Raw genomic sequence first — 22,781 nt, 5'->3', positions numbered from 1 at the left:
GGGGATTAAATCCTACTCCCCCTACTTAGACTGTGGGTCATGGACTGTATCCAGCCTGATTATTTTGTATCTATCCCAGAACACAGTAAAGCAAGTGACAGGAACTATTATTATTATTGTTAGTTCAAATGACTGTGCTTTTATATGAAACAGTGGCTGCTTTGACAATTATCTTATTACCATGAGGAAACTGAAGCACAAAGAAGGTAAGTGACCTGTTCCTTGCTTCTCTCTCACTATTCTCTATGAAATGGAACAGGAAAGGGGGCATGGGGATACATTTCTCACTTAGACCTCAGCTTTGCCTGGAAAAATAAAGGATATGATGCTGAGGCTGCTTCTCTTTCTTCTCCTCCTCCTCTCACCTTCTCGTCTCCAAGTGGAAGCAGGAATTTGTGAGGTGAGGTAAGGAAACTCTTCATGACAGTCCAGTGTCTAAATATATAATGCTTTTATTTTTCTCTCAGCATCTAATATTGTGAAAATTGTACACACAGTAGGTACTCAGGAAATACTGTTTTACTAAGGAAAAGCAGTTTCTCGTGGTCTCAATTCCAGCCTGACCCAGCTGACTTTTAGCTGACTATGACCAGCAGTTTTAAGGGTTTCCTGGAAGAATTTCAGCTTCAAATAGTTCCATGCTGCTTCCAATAATTATAGAAGTAGGATGGTGTAGTGGATAGAGCACAGGCCAGGGAGTCAGAGGGTCACGGGCTCTAATCCTACCTCTGTACTTGTCTGCTGTGTGACCTTGAGCAAGTCGCTTCACTTCTCCGTGCCTCAGTTACCTCATCTGTAAAAGGGGAAATTAGACTGTGAGCCCCACAAGGGACAGGGATTGTGTCCAACCCGATTTACTCATATAATAATAATGATGGTATTTGTTAAGTGCTTACTACATGCCAAGCACTGATCTAAGCTCCGGGGTAGATACAGGGCAATCAGGTTGTCCCATGTGAGGCTCACAGTTAATCCCCATTTTACAGATGAGGTAACTGAGGCCCAGAGAAGTGAAGTGACTTGCCCACAGTCACACAGCTGACAAGTGGCAGACCCAGCAGTCGAACCCATGACCTCTGACTCCGAAGCCCAGGCTCTTTCCACTAAGCCACGCTGCTTCCACCCCAGGGCTTAGTACAGTGCCTGGCACATAGTAAGCGCTTTACAAATACCAAAATTATTATTATCATTAGTTCTCCCAGGGCACGACACAGCCACTGGTAGGTCATTTAATATGTGTTACTTGCTAATTCTCTTGTTCCTTAATTCTGATATTTTTTGCTCTTGGGACACAGAAGCTGGGACATTTAGAAGCATGGGCCCATCCCTCTCAAAAAGACTGCTAAACACCAAGTCTTTGACCCAGACTGTCCAGAGAAAACTCACAGTGATGCATAGGGATCCTGGTAACCCACATTCCTCGCCACCTCCTTTATAGAGAAAATTGACCCTATTAGGTGTGATCCTTAATATCTCACCCGCCCCTCCCCAGTCCCCCCACCATCCTCAGTCCCCCCACCATCCTGTCCCTTCTTCAACTACAACTTCTTCAACTCTCATCTTTCCAGCAGTATCTCTAGATGAAATCTCCTTTCTTCTCTCTAAATCCACCCCCTCCACCTGCACATCTGACCCATTAATAATAACGATTGTGGTATTTGTTAAGCACTTACTATGTGCAAGCACTGTACTAAGAGCTGGAGAGGATACAAGCAAATCAGATTGGACACAATCCCTGTCCAACATGGGGCTCATAGGCTCAATCCCCATTTTACAGATGAGGTGACTGAGGCACAGAGAAGTGAAGTGACTTGCCCAAGGTCACATGGCAGAAAAGTGGTGGAGCCTGGATTAGAACCCATGACCTTCTGACTCCCAGGCCTGTGCTCTATCCACTACATCACACTGCTTCTCAAAGAAACATTCCCTGACCTCATTCCTTCGCACCTCATCAAAATACTTCCCTCTTCCCTTCTTCCCTCCCTAAATGCCATGTTCAACTGTTCGCTCTCCAGTGGCTTCTTCCCCACTGTTATCAAACATGCCCGTATCTCCCCATCCTAAAAAAATCCTTCCTTGATCTCATGGCTCCCTCTAGTTATCGTCCCATCTCCCTCCTTCCATTCCTCATCAAACTCCTTGAGTGAGTTGTCTACACCTGCTGTCTCAAGATTCCTCTCCTCCAATTCTCTCCTTGATCCCCTCCAATCTGGCTCCCTTCCCCCTCACTCCATAGCAACCACCCTCTCAAATGTCACAAATGATTTCCTTCTTGCCAAATCCAACAGCCTCCACTCCATCCTAATCCTCCTTGACCCTTCAGCTGTTCTCCAAACTGTCGACCATTCCATTCTCCTGGAAACAATTTCCAACCTCAGCTTCACTGACACGATCCTCTCCTGGTTCTCCTCCTATCTCTCTGGCTGCTAATTCTCAATCTCTTTTGTGTGCTCCTTCTCTGCCTCCACCCCCTACTGTGGGTGACCCTCAAGGTTCAGTTCTGGGTCCCCTTCGACATTCTAACTACAACCACTCCGTTTGAGAACTCATTTGCTCCCATGGCTTCAACTGCACATGATACCTGAATTTACATCTCCAGCCCTGATCTCTCTCCCTCTCTGCAGTCTCACATTTCCTCCTTCCTTCAAATCATCTCTACTTAGATGTCCTCCTACCACCTCAAACTTAACATCCAACAGTTCCAAAACAGAACTCCTTATCTTCCCATCCAAACCCTGTCCTCTCTCCAACTTTCCCATTATTCTAGATGGCACCACCATCCTTCCTGTCTCACAAGCCTGTAACCTTAGAGTAAGGTCTTAACAAATACTATAATAATAATTATTATTAACTATTATTCAGCTCCTCCACTACCCTTCAACAAAAATTCACGAATTCCAGGGGAGAGGGAAGGTCCATTATCATGTAAATTCCATTGCTCCTAAGTACATTGTGTAGGTAGGAGGGATGTGGAGAGAGGTCTTGTCTTATGCCATCGACATAGCAATGCTATGGACACATCTCTCCCACAACGCCCTACCTCCATCTGCCATCGTTCTGGTAGCATAGGCTCTACAAGGCTCTACATCACCTTGCCGCTTCCTACCTCTCCTCCCTTCTCTCTTTCTACTGCCCACCCCGCACGCTCCGCTCCTCTGCCGCCCACCTCCTCACCGTCCCTCGGTCTCGCCTATCCCGCCGTCGACCCCCGGGCCACGTCCTCCCACGGTCCTGGAACGCCCTCCCTCCTCACCTCCGCCAAACTAATTCTCTTCCCCTCTTCAAAACCCTACTTAAAACTCATCTCCTCCAAGAGGCCTTCCCAGACTGAGCTCCCCTTCTCCCTCTACTCCCTCTACCGCCCCTCCTTCACTTCTCCGCAGCTTAACCCTCTTTTCCCCCCATCTCCCTCTGCTCCTCCCCCTCTCCCTTCCCATCCCCTCAGCACTGTACTCGTCTGCTCAACTGTATATATTTTCATTACCCTATTTATTTTGTTAATGAAATGTACATTGCCTTGATTCTATTTAGTTGCCATTATTTTTATGAGATGTTCTTCCCCTTGACTTTATTTATTGCCATTGTTCTTGTCTGTCCGTCTCCCCTGATTAGACCGTAAGCCCGTCAAACGGCAGGGACTGTCTCTATCTGTTGCCGACTTGTTCATTCCAAGTGCTTAGTACAGTGCTCTGCACATAGTAAGCACTCAATAAATACTATTGAATGAATGAATGAATGAATGAATGAATAGCATATACATAGAATTTTCTTGGTAAAAATACGGAAGTGGTTTACCATTGCCTCCTACCGTGCAGTAAACTTGAGTCTCCGCCCTCGACTCTCTCCCATACCACTGCTGCCAGCACAGGTGAGTTTTGACTTGTAGCAGATTGCCTTCCACTCACTACCCACTGCCCAAGCTAGTAATGGAATGGGTAGGCCTCTGCTTGACTCTCCCTCCCATAGTCGAGACTGGTAGAGTACTGGAAAATCTCCAGGTGCAACCCTGAGAGGGGTGTGTAGAGGTAGCTGGGGGGAAAAAGCCCTGAATGAATACTCTCTTTGTCCTTCCTCCACCCACCCCACGTTCAATTATTTCCAGCCACCTACTAAGAGTTTTATAACTTTCTGCCATTTTTTAAACTTACTGGCCAATCAGAGCAATTAATAAATCAATTGAATTTAATGAGTGTTTACTCAGGGCAGAACAGTGCACTAAAAGTAATAATAATAATATTTGTTAAGCACTTATTAGGTGTCAAGCACTATTCTAAGCACTGGTCATTAAAGGGTAGGTCAGACACAGTACCTGTCACACACAGGGCTCACAATCTAACTAGGAGAGGGAACAGATATTGAACTCCCATTTTTCAGATGACAGAAAGGCAGCAAAGAGAAGTGAAGTGACTTGCCCAAGCTCAAACAGCAGGCAAGTGATGGAGCCAAAACCCAGGTCTGTGCTCTTACCACTAGGTCATGCTGCTTCTCTCAAAGTGCTTGGGAAGGTTTGGTGGGGATGGAAGTGGGAGTGCTAGCAGGGGTGTAGTGAGAGAGTAGCTAGGGGCAAGTCACTTAACTTCTTTGTGCTTCGGTGTCCTGATGTTAACAAGACAACTGACCAGCGTGGCTCAGTGGAAAGAGCCCAGGCTTGGGAGTCAGAGGTCATGGGTTCTAATCCTGGCTTCGCCGATTGTCAGCTGTGTGACTTTGGGCAAGTCACTTAAGTTCTCTGGGCCTCAGTGACCTCATCTGTAAAATGGAGATTAGGACTGTGAGTGTGAGCTCTATGTGGGACAACTTGATCACCTTGTATCCCACCCAGCACTTAGAACAGTGCTTTGCACATAGCAAGTGCTTAACAAATGCCATCATTATTACTATTATTAACTGACAAAGCAGTCACTGAGTCCTATATGAAAGCATAGGCAATTCATCTATGTCACAAGGGTGAGTATTTGTGGAAACACTTTGCTAGGAAATTAAAGGTTAAATAAAGACCATTTTTCTGTTAAAATGAAAGTGTTCTTTTTATCCCAGTGTACAAATGACTCTATTTGTAGAACCCAGAGCTGGCTTAAAATACAAATCAAGGTCAGGCATGAGAGTGAGTGGCCAAAACAATGAATAGATGAGAAAAAAAATGGACTACTTTAATTTATATGGATTAAGGTAGGTTGTTACAATGTACAGTCATCCTTTTCAGTATCCAGCACAGTATTCAGCACAAACTGATGATTCACTGAGTCATGCTTCAGGGAAATATGAAAGACATAATCAAAAGTAAGGTAGCTTCCTATTAATTGATTCCTAAAAAATCAAAAATGGGAGGAGACCATAATTTAAGTATTCATAAATTACCTTCCTTGCCCACCCTTCTCCCACCCACCCTACCTTCAATTCACCCCTGGGACTGCCCTGATCCATAAGCCCAAGTGCTTAGTTACAGACTCAGCCCTCAATAAATGGATTGATCTCCATGGCCCAACCTCCATCTTGCCCTGGGAGTGGGAGTCCAGGAGAGATATGAAAGACAGTCCAAAGGACTTTCTATTAATTAATTCCTAAATTACTGAAAATGTGAGAAGAGCATAATTTAAGTATTCCTAAATTTTCTTTCCCACCCACCCTTTCTCCACCCTCCCCACCTTCAATTATTAACAATAATAACTACGGTATTATTACGGTAGTAAGCTCTTTCTATGACCAGACACTGTACTAAGCCCTGGGGTGGATACAAGCAAATTGGTTTGGACACAGACTCATCCCATGTGGGGTTCAGTCTCAGTCCCCATTTTACAGATGAGGTAACTGAGGCAATAGAGAAGAGAAGCGACTTGCCCAAGGTAACAGAGCAGAAAAGTGGCAGGGCTGAGATTAGAACCCTTATCCCTGATCCACGTGCCCGATGTGGAGGGAGGTCTCATAGTCATCCTGGATCTCTTTCTCTGGAGCTGACCCCTGTTCTAATAATAATGTTGGTATTTGTTCAGGGCTTATTATGTGCTGAGCACTGTTCTAAGCGCTGAGGTAGATACAGGGTAATCAGGTTGTCCCATGTGGGGCTCACAGTCTTAATCTCCATTTTACAGATGAGGTAACTGAGGCACCGAGAAGTTGACTTGCCCAAAGTCACAGAGCTGACAGGTGGCGAGCCGGGATTAGAACCCATGACCCCTGACTCCTAAACCTGTGCTCTTTCCACTGAGCCACACTGCTTATCGCTGCTTCATGCTGTGGTGGCAAAGGGCGGCCAGATACTACCCAGGGACCTTCTCTGGAGCTGACAGAAAGTCCTGCCTCCCTCTTCCCTGGCACCACCTGCTGGTCACAAGGTCAGGTGACTTCATAGTTTAAAGTGGGAAGACAATCAACCAGGAGACAACATAATCCATTTGTTGGATCACCTTGAAGGATTTCGCCTGATTGCCATGTCCTAGTGCAGAATGTGCCATTTCTTCATGGAACTACCTTGAAGAATAACCAGATTAGATCGTGAGAGATAGAGTTAGGGAAAGAGCAGCCAGAGACGTTAACAGGGAGAGAACTGTACCAGTACAGTCAAGGTAAAATAATGTTTCTAGGACAAAAGAGTGGTCCACAGTATCCAAAAAGGAAAAGGCAGGTGAGATTAGAGTCTGTTAGATTTGGCAAACAAGAGGTGATTGATGTCCTAAAATAATGTCTTTATTTGTCACTCTTTACTGTTGTATTGTACCCTCCCAACTGCTTAGTACAGTGCTCTGCACAAAGTAAGCGCTTAATAAATACAATTGAATTAAATAAATGAATGAATTAACGAATGAATGGTTGAAGTCTCAATGGTTGAAGAGGGTGGGAGCGGGTTCACAGGGGAACAAAGAAGGGAGTTAGAGGAGAGGAAGTGGAAGTCTTGGACGTAGGCAACCCCTATGAAGAGGGAGATGGCGGGGTGGGTCAGGAGGATAGCGAGGAGATGCATTAGGGTCCAAAGAAGTGTGTTTTTTAATGATGGGTGAGGTATGAGCATTTTGGAAGGTAGTAGGAAAGGAGTGAGCCACTGAAAATGGTGGTCAGAGAAGAAAGAATAACGGACACAAGTGTTTTGAAAAGGTGAGTGAGGATGAGGTTGAAGACAGATACAGAAGGTAGATTTTGCAAGTAGGCAGGCAATCTTTTCTTTAGAGGTGGTTGAGAAGGATGAGAGAGAGATGTTAGGATGGGAAGATGATGGGAAAATGAGGGGAAGACCTTGGCCAACTCATGCCTGATCATTTTTATTATTTTCAACAAAGTGGATGGAAGAGCCATTAAGGGGAAAAGACAGGAAAGTGGGGCTCCTGGGGGCTTCAAGAGAGAGTTAAGGTCTGGACTAAGTTAAGGTCTGGATTGGAGCCAGTGGGCCTAGGAGTCAGATTGAGGAGAAAAAATATTGCTGAATGGAAGAGAGGGCAGATAGAGTAAATCAGGATGAATCTGAAGTGACTGAAATCTTCTTGGGGCCTGGACTGTTGCGCAGAGTACTCCACAACAGTAGTGCAGGAGGGAAATATGCAAATGAGAGGTGATGCAGGCCACAGGGCAAAGAGGTTTTTAAACTTGATCAAATTAGTTAAAAAGAAAGTCATCCTGCTGCACTTTCCATTCAAAACTTGATTCAGTTGAGTTTTAATTATTAGTCTAATTTTAAACAGGAGCAGTTAACAAATTAGCATGGGCTCATGATAGATCAGATCAGCTCCACAGAGGTCTACAAACAGAAAACTCTTCAGAAAAAAGGCTCTATTATGCTAATTTCACAATTGCTGAAGCTTCTGGAAAGATGGATGTTCAGCACGCACTCTGAGTGACCTACTGGTCACAGCTATTCTGGCAACAGCTATTCCTTTTCCTTCACTCTTGTGCACAAACTACCAAATGCTGTTGGCAGATCCCTAGTTATCAGACAGACTTCATCTCCTTCAAGTTGATCCTTTCGTGCTTTAGCTCTGCCCTCACCTCTGCCTGGCAAAATTATTTCTCCATCCTTAATAACTTCCATGCCACTGCCCTGGCCAGTGGTTCCTGCAGCGTGGCTCAGTGGAAAGAGCACGGGCTTTGGAGTCAGAGGTCACGGGTTCGAATCCCGGCTCGGCCACTTGTCAGCTGTGTGACCATGGGCAAGTCATTTAACTTCTCTGTGCCTCAGTTACCTCATCTGTAAAATGGGGATTAAGACTGTGAGCCCCACGTGGGACAACCTGATTCCCCTGTGTCTACCCCAGCGCTTAGAACACTGCTCAGCACATAGTAAGTGCTTAACAAATACCAACATTATTAAAATCCCTCATCGAGCCCCCTGCACTCCCAACTCTGTCCCTAACGATCTGGCCACCTACTTTAATGAGAAAACTGACACTATCAGGCGTGAGCTCCCTAAAATCTCCCCTGCCCCCCTCTCCTCCTTCTTCAACTCTCCCATCTTTCCCAGCAGAATCTCTAGAAGAGATTTGCTATCTTCCTTCAAAATTCAACCCTTCCACCTACACATCTGACCCCATTCCTTCCCACCTTACACTTGCCCCTTCCCTTTTTCCCTCTCTGCCATCTTCAATTGTTCGTTCTCCAGTAGTTTCTTCCCCAATGTTATCAAATACGCCCACGTCTCCCTATCCTAAAAAACCCTTCCTTGATCTTAGGCTCCCTCCAGTTATCATCCCATATCCCTCCTACCATTCCGCTCCAAATTCCTTGAGTGAGTTGTTTACACCTGCTGTCTCCAGTTCCTCTTCCCCACTTCTCTCCTTGATGCCCTCTAAGCTGGCTTCTGTCCCCCTTCACTCCTTAGAAACCACCCTCTCAAAGGTCACCAGCGATGTCCTTCTTGCCAAATCCAATGCTTCTACTCCATCTTAATCCTCCTCGACCTCTCAGCTGCCTTCGATACTGTTGACCACTCCCTTCTCTGAGAAACAATTTCCAACCTCGACTTCACTGACATGATCCTTTCCTGGTTCTCCTCCTATCTCTCTGGCCGCTCATTCTCAATCTCTTTCGCAGGCTCCTCCTCAGCCTCCCACTCCCTACAGTGGGTGTCCCTCAAAGTTCAGTTCTGGGTCCCCTCCTGTATTCTCCATCTACACCCACTTCCTTGGAAAACTCATTTGCTCACATGGCTTCAACTACCACCTCTATGTGGATGATACCAAAATCTACATCTCCAACCCTGATCTATCTCCCTCTCTGCAACCTTGCATTTCCTCCTGTCTTCAACATAGCTCTACTTGAATGTCCTCCCGTCATCTCAAACCTAACATGTCTACATCAGAACTATCTTCCCACGCAAACCCTGTCCTCCTTCCCACTTTCCCATCACTGTAGATGGCACCACCATCCTTCCAGGCTCACAAGACCATAATCTTGGTTTTATCCTTGACTCCTTTGTCTCATTCAACTTACATAGTCAATCTATCAGTAAATACTGTTGTTCAACCTTCACAATATTATTAAAATTCAGTCCTTTCCTCTCCATCCAAATTGTTACCATCTTCATTCATTCATTCATTCACTCATTCAATCATTTATTGAGCACTTACTGTGTGCAGAGCACTGTACAAAGAACTTCACAATCACTTATCCTATCCTGCCTTGCATAGAAACCAACTCTTTATCTTCCTTATTATTCCATTTTGTTTTCAGTCACCATTTTGTATTAATCTACCTTGTTTTCCTAAATGATGTTTCACCTCCCCATCATCAATTTCTGCCATACCATGTCATCAGTTAAGAAAACTGGAGCTACACTTAATTGGATTCTGTTTTTGGTGTGAAGGAACACCATACCCTACACAGATTATAAGTAGTCTCCCCTCCCACTCTTGGGTGAGTAGGTTGAGCCTGCTTTTAGGGCAAAAGATTCTGTCTGTCCTTACATATAAAGATCTGTATTAAATATTAGAATTAAAAAATATCTTATGCTTTGTTGCTGTGACTTGATTCTTTTGTTGGACTCAAAATTTGGGGACTTGTCCGGGATCCATGTTGAGTTCATGGAAAAGGCCCACTTGGGAGCTGCTGGACCAAGTACTCTCCATAGGGGACATCTAGGTTAGGGACCCTTTTGAAAGCCTTTGGCATAGAACCTCCTCGGTCCACGAGATCCCTAGCTGTGGGCTTCCCTGGCCATCATGGATTCCATTCAATTCAGCGCAACAAGAAAAGGGGAACCAAATTTATTTGGGGGGATGCGCCCCATAAGAAACATTTTTCTTGGGAGTGGACCCCTCGAAAACCAAGAAGCGGAAAGAACCCTCAAGAACAGAATAAGGTACCTTGGGAAGTGAGGGCATATGCTGGGCTGTTGCCCTGATTCCACTTAAGTGCATATAGGAGTGTGAAAGATAGCTGGCTAAGCATGTGAGTGAAAGTGGGGGAATATAATGGGCTATTTGCCCCAACCCCACTTAAGTGTGCCAATATAAAAGTTGTCGTGAGTGTCTGGATATAAATCACTGCCCCAGGTTTGGGAGTACACCGGTAGTCAAGAGGCCCAGAACCCATTTGCTAGCTACAGCCGTGATCTCTAACACAAGTGGGCCACTGTGAACCCCATGATTCCAGTGATTGTGTAGGGCAGTCGGAAGACCGAGTGGTAAGCTGTCGTCTGCTTTGCCCAGAGAAAGACTCCCTGCCGGCCCCTACAATAAGCTACTAAGATCTTTTGATATTCCTAGACTCTAACCCCTTTCCTTTCTTAACCACATTTTATCTTGTGTATGCATTGTGTGTGTGTGTGTGTGTGTGTGTATGTGTGTGTTTGTGATGGGGGTGGGAAGCTCTGAAAAGAGACCCCCTAAGGCCTCATCAGCTCAGTTTTTGTATACTGGACTAAATGGTGTAACTACTTAGATATTTGGCATTGTTATAACAGGGATGACCTGGAAAAACAGTTTCTGGAGGAAGGATTCTTTGACTTAGTGAATATAGTGCACTTGAGAGGAGCGTTAGAGTCCCGAGAAAGTTGAGGAGCGCAGTTGAAGTTGGACTCTCTCTTTGATTGGTATGGGGAAGCATCAAAACAAAATCAAAATTCTGTTTTAAGAGGTCTCAAAGATTCAAATTCAAAACTTAAAGAACAATTAAATGTAGCTAAAGAAAAGGGTTTAACAGTCTCTTTATCTCCTGCTCCCAATTGCTCCCCTTTATCTTCAACTCCCAAAACCTGATGACGATGAGGCCGAGAACAAGGACTATGTTCTAGACACCATCTTCCTGACTTTGCCACTTCCTTATTCCTGCTCCTCCATCGCTGCATCCATCCCTTCAACGTCCTCTAGGGTCACTGGATCCTAGGCTGGATAAACACCCACATGGACCCTGGCAATATGCCCATGAGTCATCATACATGACTGCAAATGAAGGTAGGGACACAGGAACACAGGGACAAGGTACTCCATCATTTCTTCTATGAATGGTCCTGAGCGGACAAGAAGAACAAGTGTGGGTCCATGTCCCTTGGACCTCTGGTGATTTAAGGGCCTTGGTAAAAGAATATCTGAGTATAAAAGAAAAGCTGGGAAAGTTTAAAGAGGAATCTGCCATTATAATCCAGTGTTATGACCCTCCATGGTCCCATATAAACCAGCAACTACAACTCATGATTCCTCCTGATATTTGAAAAAAAAATTTGAGGAGTCAGGCTGGCCTAGGACGGATCTTATCTACAGCTAGGCAAGACTAAGTACGAGGCTCCTCTTGAGCTCCCCCAACTTAACCATCACGCACTGTTCTACTCTAAATCCTCCACTCTGTTGCCAACCAAAGGTCAACTAACTGAGTTAGTTGCTCTTACTCGTGCCTACAATCTGGTCTCCGGACAGAATGCAAAAATCTATTCTGACTCCCAGTGTGCCTTTGGCGTTGTGCACAATTTTGGTTCCCTCTGGCAACAACGAGGTTTCCTCATGGCTATGGGAACCGCTATCCAAAATGGACCACTTGTTGCATCCCTTTTAAAGGCAACCTGGATCTCTTGTTGTTGTGAAATGTGTGGATCTTACCTCCTCTCCCAACCTCGTGTCCAAGGATAATGGCCATGTGGATGCCGCTATGTGATTGGCAGCTCTAAATTCCTTGCAATGTCCTGATGCCATCACTTTTGTGTCTCTCCCCACTATTTCCGGGACCTCCCTCCACGATTTGGTTTCGTTTCAGAAAGCGGCAAGTTAAAATCCTGGTTAACTCTTATCAAGCTCCTTTAGGACTCTGGGTGGGCCCCACCCACCTTCCTTTTGCCACCTTCCTGTTGCCCCCCATGCTGTATTGCCTTACTTTGTTTGGATGGAGCACGGTCATGCCCCTAAAGACGAAAAAGGGTTAGTGGACTCCATTACAAGGCTCTGATTTGCACCCAAGATAAGGCAGCTAGCTAGCCAGTATGTCTCATGATGCCCAATATGTCAACAACATAATGTCAGGAAAACCACCAAGGTCCTCTGCACATCACACTCAACTCCTTGGGGCCCCTTTGTTAATGTTCAGGTTGATTTTATTCAAATGCCTAAGGTGATGGGCTTTAGGTTTGTTCTGGGGATAACAGATATCTTCTCAAGATGGGTTGAGGCAGTCCCCTTCCATCAGGCAGACAGCAAGAGCGTAGCAAAGTTGCTTTTAAGGAACTTATTTCCCGATTTGAATCGCCTGCCAGTCTCAGTAGTGACTCGGGACTCATTTTACTGAACAAATAGTTAGAGATATCTGTAAAGGACTAGGCATAAAATAAAATTTCCACTGCCCTTATCACCACAGCGTACAATGGGATGCTGAAAAACAGATTAGCAAAACTGTGCTCTGACACTGGATTGAAATGGCCAGAATGCCTTCCCTTGGGCCTCTTTGGTCTATGAAACATGGCTAGTCGGAAGATGGGCTTGAGCCCACACAAAGTTCTGATGGGGAGACCTATGAACCTCCCAATGACCCCTCCTTTGGACTGGGAATGATGGACTGTAACCCTCACTGATGATGCCTTATTGTACGATTTAAACTGCTAAATGATTGCCTTAAGGCCTTGCATTCACAGGTACAACAAGCACTGCTAAAGCCAGGACCAAACCAGAGCCACGGACTCAAACTAGGCTACTGGGTACTTGTTAAGTCCTTCCCATGAAAGAATACCCTTGAGCTACGGTGAAAGGGACCATATCAGGTGATGCTAACTACAGGAACTCTGGTTCAGCCAACTTGGATCCATGCATCCCACACTAAGCAGGTTCTGGAGCCATCAGAAGAGGACCCTGAGGTCATGTGAACTTATGAATAATAGGGACCTGTGGGAGAAAATGCAGAACTACTCGGACATTGATACCCAGCAGGGACTCTTGACCTAGGACTAGCACTGTTCCTTGGATTCTCTAAAACTCTTCATGAACCCTTAATAATGACCCCAGTCATTGGTTGGGTCTACTATCCATACCTGTGGGGAGAGTATGCATCCACAAACTACTGAATATGGTCCAAAATCACTTGCTCCCACTCTGAGTGGTGCTAGATCTGTGGCATCCAAAATTTTTGTACACCTAACAGAATTTTCTATGGTGATGCCAGTGAGGCATCAGGGGGGAATGTTGAAACCCACTCAAACTGCCTTACTCCATTTTGTTTTCAGTCTCCATTTTGCATTGATTAATCTACCTTGTTTTCCTAAATCATGTTTCAGCCGAGCCACCCCCATCCCCTGTCATCAATTTCAGCCACACCCTGACAAAAGTTAAGAAAACTGGAGACACACTTAATTTGATTCTGTTGTTGATGTGAAGGAATATCACGTCCACCACGCTAGCTAACTCTCCCACCCTGCAGTGATGAGGTTGAGCACGCTTTTAGGGCAACAGACTCTGTCCGTCCTCACCTCTACAGATCTGTATTAAATAATGCAATTAAAAAACACCTCTGCTATGTTGCTGCGACTTGACTGTTTTATTGGACACCACACGTATCAATTTCTTTGCTGATTTCCCAGCCTCCTGTCTCTCTCCTTTCCAGTCCATACTTAACTCTGCTGCTTGGATCATATTTCTACAAAAACACTCAGGACATTTTTCACCTCTCCTCATGAACCTCCAGTGGTTGCCCATCCATGTCCATGTCACACAGAAACTCCTCACCATTGGCTTTAAAGTACTCAATCACCTTGCCACCGCCTCTATTAAAACACAGCCTTTCCACTTAGCTCTTCTAAAGTTAACCATCTCATTGTACCTCAGTCTCATCTATCTCGCCATTAACTTCTTGCCCACGTCCTGCCTCTGGACTGCAATGCCCTCCCTCCTCATATCTGACAATGACTCTCCCTCCTTCAAAGGGAAGATGGAACATCTCCTCCAAGAGGCCTTCCCTGACTATGCCCTCCTTTCCTCTTCTCTCACTCCCTTCTACATCGATCTGACTAGTTCCCTCTATTCAATCCCCCTCCCAGTCCCACAGCACTTATGAACATATCTGTAATTTATTTATTTATATTAACATCTGCCTCCCCCTTTAATAATAATTACTATGGCATTTTTTAAGCACTTACTACGTGCCAAGCACGGCTCTAAGCACTGAGGTACACATGAGATAGTCAGGCTGGACATAGTTCCTGTCTCACAAAGGGCTCACAGTCTTAATCCCCATTTTACAGATGAGGGAACTGAGGACCAGAGAAGTTAAGTGACTTGCCCAAGATCACACAGCACACAAGTTTAAGCTAGTTGTGGGCAGGGAATGTGTCTTCTTATTGTTAAATTGTACTCGCCCAAGCACTTAGTCCAGTGCTCTGCACACAGAAAACGCTCAATAAATATGACTGACTGACTGACCAACTTCCTTCCAAGCCAAGCCGAGGATGGCATCCCAGGATATTAGGGTCTGGCATTTTCTGCTGTCAGCATGACTTATGATTAAATATTTGGGTTATTTTGAGAATCCACGTAGTATAGCTTCTGTTTTTACCTCAAAATCTTACTAAATATTTTATTAAAGGGGATTATTTTATATATAGGGAATGCATTCTTGAAGAACCTGGTGGGGTGGGGAAATTGCATTACAGTGATCACTGATTCATCAGGATTAATAGAGGTAGACAGTTTGAAGATACTACAATGATTGATGCTTTTTTAATACACATTCCTATATTGTTGTGCCCTCCGGCCCCTTTTACCTGGATGGCTGTGAGAAACCACCAGATCCCCTACTACTTTCTAAACGTCACCTGGAAACCTGGCTCCCAACATGCCCTGGGCCTGGAAGCCCGTGGGGTATATAAACAGCCACAGTAGTCTCTACAGGTCAATCAATCATATTTATTGAGCGCATATTGTGTGCAAAGCACTGTCCTCAGAGCTTGGGAGAGTACAGTGCTTTAGAGAAGCAGCGTGGCTCAGTGGAAAGAGCACGGGCTTTGGAGTCAGGGCTCATGAGTTCGAATCCCAGCTCTGCCACTTGTCAGCTGTGTGACTGTGGGCAAGTCACTTCACTTCTCTGGGCCTCAGTTCCCTCATCTGTAAAATGGGGATTAAGACTGTGAGCCCCACGAGGGGCGACCTGATTCCCCTCTGTCTATCCCAGCGCTTAGAACAGTGCTCGGCACATAGTAAGCGCTTAACAAATACCAACATTATTATTATTATTACTATATAACAATATAACAGACACACTCCCTGCCCAAAATGAGCTTACAGTCTATAAGAGGGCAGAGACAATAATATGAATAAATTACAGATATGTATGTAAGTGTCAGGGGGCTGAGGTGAAGGTGAATAAAGGCAGAAAATCAGGGTGACACAGAAGGGAGTGGGAGAAAAGGAAATGAAATCTTAAATCTATTAATAAAGATAATCAAATCAAACACAATCCTTGTACCACATGGGGCTCAGTCTAAAGGAGAGGGACAACAGGTCCTGAATCCCCATTTTACAGATTAGGAAACACACAATGTAGTTTCATGTTCTATCCACTGGGCCACTCTGCTTCTCTGACTGAATTGTAGGGAAAAACCAAGATAAATATAAGATACATAGAAAACAGGTTTTTTTAGGAGATAAACAACCACTCACCTCTTTGCTTTGTCCTTCTCATCTTCATCCATTAGATTTTCAATATGGCTCTTCCTGTAGAAAGAACCCAATTAATTACAATTTACTTCCAGAATTTACAGACATTTGTCACTGACCATACCTAAATAGCACCCCTTCCTGGGCCACACAAGTGAATCTAACATCTACTGTTATCTCACAGAGGGCAAGAGTTCAGAAGTCTTAGACTGTCCACTCCGTTTTGAGAGATGGTTTGGCAGGAAGGTTGGGGCTGGGCCAATCTTGTCTCTCTCATCACCATAAATCCCTTTCTCATTTTCTCCCTCTGGCCTGGAATTCCCTCCCCCTACATATCTAACAGACCACCACTCTCCCCACCCAATCACAGGTTCTCCAGGAAGCTTAATCTTTTATCTCCCCATCCTATTTCTCTCCCTACTGAGTCACCTACTCACTTGAGTTTGTGTCGCTTAGAATTCAGGTATTTACCCTACCCCCACAACACGTACACATACCCTTATATTCTGTTGCTTCCCCTATCTGTAATTTGTTTCTATGCCTGTCTCCCCAACTAAACTGTAAGCTCCATGAGGCCAGGGATCATGTCTACTCACTCTACTGAACTCATCCAAGTGTTCAGTGCTCTCATGTGGAAAGAGCTCAATAAATGCCACTGACTGCTTGATTAAATGAAGTACAGTGAGAGGCAAAGCATGCCCTCCTGGAAATACTAAATAATAATAATAATAACAATGATAATAATAATAATAATGATAATTGTGGTATTTCTTTAGGGCTTTGTGCCAAGCATTACTCTTAAGCACTGGAGTAGTTATGACACAGTCTCTGTCTCTCATGGGTCTCACAGTCCCCTTTAAAATATGCCAGGTCACAACTCTTCCCTCTCCTCTTTCCATAAACTTAATGTCCCAGAGATATGTTCTCTCACTGAACGGGTCTTAGCTGTTCTGTAAAATCGAGTATCTTTCTCTATTGAGCACAGCTTAAAATACAGTGCAAGCTCAACATTCAATCAGCTCTGAGTGCCCTCTACACTCTACACCCAATGGATTCCATGAACTATTGACCACCTTCCTGAATCCCAAATGTCCCAACCTATGACCCTTTCCTCTGAAAAGGCCAGATTCCCCTACTGCTTTCTAAACATGTCACCTGGAAATCTGGGTCCCAACATGCCCTGGGCCTGGAGGCCCGTGGGGTATATAAGCAGCTGCAGTAGTCTCTACAGGTCAATCAATCAATCAATGGTATTTATTGAGCACATATTGTGTGCAGAGCACTGTCCTAAGAGCTGGGGAGAGTACTATATAACAATATAACAGACACACTCCCTGCCCAAAATGAGCTTACAGTCTAGAAGAGGGGAGAAACAACAATATGAATAAATAAATTACAGATATGGATGTAAGTGTCATGGGGCTGAGGTGGAGGTGGAGGTGAGCAGTTGGGAGATATGAGCTTGAGGAGCTGGAGGCAGGACCTCGCACACATGAACTTTTAACAGAGTAAAAATGTCAGAGGAGCCTCTTGAATACTGTCCCAATGGGGTTCTCCTTTTAGGAAGGGTCAGGAGTGAAAAATTTCTGGGTGTCTGGGCCACACCAATGTGTCTTTGGTGGTTTGGTGCCCTGGAGCTCAAGCTAACTGCTGGCAGTAGATGGGGGGAGTGGGGGCCGGGGGTGAGGCTGGGGGTGGCATCCAAGAAATCTAGCCCTAGGCCAAGAGGCCGGCACAAAGATGAGGTAAATGGGCGAGTCAGGGGTCAGCCTGAAGAAAAAGATCTAGATTCAGATGAGGCCCGTTTAGTTGTTTTACTTGTTACCAGAGAAGCAGCGTGGCTTATTGGAAAGAGCCCAAGCTTGGGACTCAGAGGACGTGGGTTCTAATCCTGTCTCTGCCATTTGTCTGCTGTGTAACCTTGCAAGCCATTTAACTTCTCTGTGTCTCAGTTACCTCATCTGCAAAATGGGGATTAAGACTGTGAGCCCCATGTGGGCCAACCTGATTACCTCATATCTACTCTAGCCCTTAGAACAGTGCTTGGCACATAGTAAGCGCTTATCATTATTATTATTATTATCATTGTTTTGATGTGTGTCTCCTCCTCTCTAGACTGCAAGCCCATTGTGGCAAGGGATTGTCTCTCTTTATTGCTGTATTGCACCTTCGAAGTGCTTAATTCAATGCTCTGCACATAATAAGTGCTAAATAAATACGATTTAATGAATGAAACAATCAATCAACTCAGCGAATCTCCGCAAAATAGTTCAGTGACATCATCACATTACACTGGGGACCCTGCTTCACCCACATGACTTTAGGGGGACCTCAGAGTCAGGAGTGTTCAAAAGCCAACAGTGCCCCTCCCCCCATCAACTGAAGTGCCAATCTTCATAAGATTCCCACCACTCTGTTGCCGAATTGTACATTCCAAGTGCTTAGTACAGTGCTCTGCACACAGTAAGTGCTCAATAAATACGATTGAATGAATGAATGAAAAGCAGATTCCCAGAGGACAATGATAGGAGGCTATAAAAATTCATAGGGTTTCTGGAAGCTTGGGGAAACTTGGAGAAACAACAGGGCCTAGTGGATAAAGCATAGGCATGCCAGCCAGAAGGACCTGGGTTCTAATCCAGGCTCTGCCACTTACCTGCTGTATGACTTCGGGCAAGTTATTTAACCCTTCTGTGTCTCAGTTACCTCATCTGTAAAATGGGGATTTTTGCAGAGAGGACAGGGACTGTTCCAATATAATTATGTCTACTCCAGTGTTTAGGACATGCGTAGTATGTATGTGGCACTCAATAGTATAGCTCATAGTATACAGAGTAAGCGCTCAATAAATACCAGAAAAAAAACCTGTGAAACAGACTTGGGAGAGCAGCAAGTTGGGGTTATCTGCTAAGCACAAAGGCTCTTGCTGCTGATCCTTTCCTCAAGGTCAAGATATGCTGACTTGAGAAGCAGCGTGGCCCATTGAAGAAGCAGCATGGAAAGAACACAGGCCTAGGAGTAAGTCAGTCAGTCAGTCAATCATATTTATTGAGCACTTACTGTGTGCAGAGTACTGTACTGAGCACTTGAGGGAGTACAATGTAACAACATAAAAGAGAGAAATTCCCTGCCCACAATGAGCTTACGACCGCAAGGATCTGGGTATTATTAAACCAGGCTCTTCCACTTGCCTGTTGTGTAACCTTGGGTAAGTCACTTAACTCATCTGTCTCATCTGTAAACGGGGATTCAATATCTGTTTTTTTTAATGGTATTTGTTAAGTACTTACTATAAATCAAACACTGTTCTAAGCACTGGGGTATATATGGTATGTGCTGCTCAGAAAGAGTCTCTGCCCCAAATGGGACCTCACAGTCTAAGTAGAAGGGAATACAGGTATTGAATCCCCTTTGTGCAGTTGAAGAAACTAATACATGGAGAAATGAGGTGCCCAAGGTCACAGAACAGGCAAGTGGTGGAGCTGGGATTAGAACCCAAGGCCTCTGGCTCCCAGGCCTGTGCTTTATCCATTAGGCCATACTGTTCCCTTGTTCTCCCTCCTACATAGGCTGTGAGCCTCATGTGAGACAGTTTTCTTAAGAAATCTTTTAAGGGGACAACAATAATAATATAACTGTGGTATTAGTTAAGCAACAACTGTGAATCAAGGACTGTACTTAGCATTCGGGGAGATACAGCATTGAAGCAGCAAGGCCTGGTGGGCAGAGCCTGGGCCTAGGAATCAGAAGGACCTGGGTTTTAATTCAGGCTCTGCCACTTGTCTGCTGTGTGATCTTGAGCATGCCACTTCACTTCTCTGTGCCTCAGTTCCCTCATCTCTAAAATGGGGATTAAGACTGTGAGTCCCACGTGGGACAGTGACTGTGACTAACCTGATTAGCTTGTCCAACCCCAGCTGTTAGAATAGTGCTTGACACATAATAAGTGCTTAACAAATACCATCATTATTATTGTACAAAATAATCAGAATGGAGAGAGTCCCTGTCCCTCATGGGCTGACAATCCAAGTGGGAGGGAAAACAGGTAGCTTACCCTATTTTTACAGGTGAGGAAACTGAGGCAAGGAGATGTTCAGGAAACTTGCCTGACTTATCACAGCAATCAATTGGCAGAGCCAGAATTAAAGCCCAGGTCTCCTGACCTTTCAAAAGCCATTAGACTGGGGACAACACAAATCTGAGTCAATTAGTGAATAAAATGGGTAGCAGAAGAGTGTGGTCTGATGTGGACAATGGACATCTATAAAAGTCAGATCAATAATAATGTCTAGAATAAAATCTATGACTCACATTCAAAGCTGAGTTATGGATGGGCCTTCAAGAGAAAGCTATTTTGCTGCAACTGAAAAATGAAAAAGATCTTTGAAGTACAACATTTCAACATCTCTGCTCCATTGCCTGCATCATTAGATGGAATTTGCAGCCTATGGTGCCTTGACCCATGATAGCCTGAACCTTCAGTCACAGTGTGGAAAGTCGAAGACTTATAGAAAGAGTATGGAACTGGGAGTTGGGACATTTGGGTTCTAAACCGAGTTCTGTTACTTGTCGCTTGCTGTGTGCCTTATGACACACACCCTCCCATTGGCTTTTTAATATATCACTTTACATTACTAATAATAATAATTCTGATATTTGTTGAGCGCTTACTGTGTGCCAGGCACTGTACTAAGCGCTGGGGTGGATACAAGCAAATAGGGTCGGATACAGTCCCAGTCCCACGTTGGGTTCACAGTCTCAATCCCCATATTACTGATGAGGAAACTGAGGTACGGAGAAGTAACGTGACTTGCCCAAGATCACACAGCAGACATGTTGGTGGAGCCAAGATTAGAACTCACAAATTTAGGATTAACAGGCCTGTGCTCTATCCACCACACCATGCTGCTTTCCCTAGTGCTTAAGCACTACTTAAGCACTTAATGCTCCTTTCTGCAAATTACTGTATATCTTCAATTTGATCTAAACTTTTTGTGGGTAGGGAAGTATTTTCTACCTCCACTGTACTCTCTTATATGCTTAGTGTGGGTCTCTGTACACAGTAGGCATTCAATAATCACTCTCTGCTAATCTCATATCCCTTTCCTCCTCAATAAAACAACCCAAATCGCAGCAATTCACCTCATCAGCTCCTTCCATCCAACCCATCCCCACCTCTTGCTCTAAACCCATCTCAGTCCATATCCCCATCAAGAAGCAGCCTATTCATTCATTCAGTCAGTCATATTTACTTAGCACTTACTGTATGCAGAACACTGTACTAAGTGTTGGAAAGTAGAATTCAGCAATAGAGACAATCCCTGCCCACAGTGGGCTTACAGCCTATGGAATTCCCATTCCCCATGGACAAACTCCCCATCATTCATCTCTTCCTAAGCCAGGCACTGCTCCTCACCATCTCTGAGACTCGGCATATTCCCAACAGAACTATTACCCTTCTGCTCTCTTGACCAAGCCATCGATCAATCGCTATTTACTGAAGCCCTCCTCATGGAAAAGCACTTTACTATACCTATGAGACTGCAACAGAATTAGTGCACATGCTCTCTGCCCTCAAAGAGAGCACAGTCTAGCAGTAGAGAGAGAAACAATAAAACAAATTCCAGAGAGAAGGAAGTAACAGAATACAGATTGGTGCATAAGTGCTCCAGAGGAGGATGAGTAACCAAGTGCTTTGGTGATGCGGAAGTGCTGAAATTCAAGTTCATATGAGCTTCTGAATAAATCTGAGCTGGCAGAAAACTAAACCAAATTAGAATATGACTAACGAGCTCTTAACTGACAGGGAAAGGGCACTCTGAAGAGTGCACTGATTGTTTTGAGGGTGGTATGCTTGAAAGTTGCCTGTCTTCTTGTTTTGTTTTGTCTGTCTCCCCCTTCTAGACTGCGAGCCCGTTGTTGGGTAGAGATTGTCTCTATCTGTTGCCAAATTGTACTTTCCAAGCACTTAGTACAGTGCTCTGCACACAGTAAATGCTCAATAAATATGATTGAATGAATGAATAAAAGGTGATTGTGGCTGTTTAATATTCTTAGTAGAAGTTGAAAAATATCCAATGAGAGCTTACAGGTAACTTCTGAAGGATGTTTTCTTTTAAACTGATGTGAAATACGATCAAAATTCACATCTCTGTATGGTTAGTGGAAGAGACTGTGAGCTCCTCAACGGGAAATTTATGTATCGTGTATATGTTCTCCAAGCACCTAAGGCCAGTAAAAGATTAACATTCTCATCATCTGAAGGACGTGCTATGCCTTAAGGAGCACCTAAAGAAGCAGTGTGGCCTAGTGGAAAGAGCACAGGCCTGAGCGTCAGAGGAGCTGGATTCTAATCCCACCTCTGCCACTTGTCTGATGTGTGATCTTGGGCAAGTCACTTCACTTTTCTGGGCCTCAGTTCCCTCATCTGCAAAATGGGGAAAAATGGAAGAAATGGAAAGGGATTTTCTCAGTCAGAGATCAATGCTTAGAAGAGATACGTTCTCAATCATTCGTTGAACATGATCCTTGACAACTTCTCTAGTATTCACCCCTTCATCTCCATCCAAACCTCTACCACACTGATTCAGTCACTTACCATATCCCACTTCTAACTACTGCATCAGCCTCCTCATTGACTTCCCTGCCTCCTGCCTCTTCCCAGTCCAGTCCACACTTCACACAGCTGACTGGATCATTTTGACAAAAAACAACCCTTCAGATCACATCTCACAT

General features: G+C 44.6%; 1 protein-coding gene and 1 non-coding gene across 2 annotated transcripts in view; both read right to left on the bottom strand.

Annotated features, from left to right (window-relative positions):
* Nucleotides 1–16,099, bottom strand: part of NPAS2 (neuronal PAS domain protein 2) — a 105,641-nt gene extending 89,542 nt beyond the window's left edge. Inside the window, exon 1 of the mRNA XM_029047798.2 lies at nt 16,050–16,099. Coding sequence (XP_028903631.1) covers nt 16,050–16,081 — 32 coding nt within the window. The 5' untranslated portion in view covers nt 16,082–16,099. The remainder of the gene's footprint in view (nt 1–16,049) is intronic.
* On the bottom strand, nt 3,879–4,016 carry LOC114805968. Its single transcript, XR_003754099.1, has one exon. It is a non-coding gene; the product is annotated as a small nucleolar RNA SNORA7 (small nucleolar RNA).
* Nucleotides 16,100–22,781: the final 6,682 nt, after the last annotated feature.

The sequence above is a fragment of the Ornithorhynchus anatinus genome, chromosome 20 (genome assembly GCF_004115215.2).
Source record: "Ornithorhynchus anatinus isolate Pmale09 chromosome 20, mOrnAna1.pri.v4, whole genome shotgun sequence".
In the NCBI taxonomy this organism is placed as follows: Eukaryota; Metazoa; Chordata; class Mammalia; order Monotremata; family Ornithorhynchidae; genus Ornithorhynchus; species Ornithorhynchus anatinus.
Note: the sequence above shows the minus strand (reverse complement) of the source record. Positions and strands in the feature narration are given on the sequence as shown.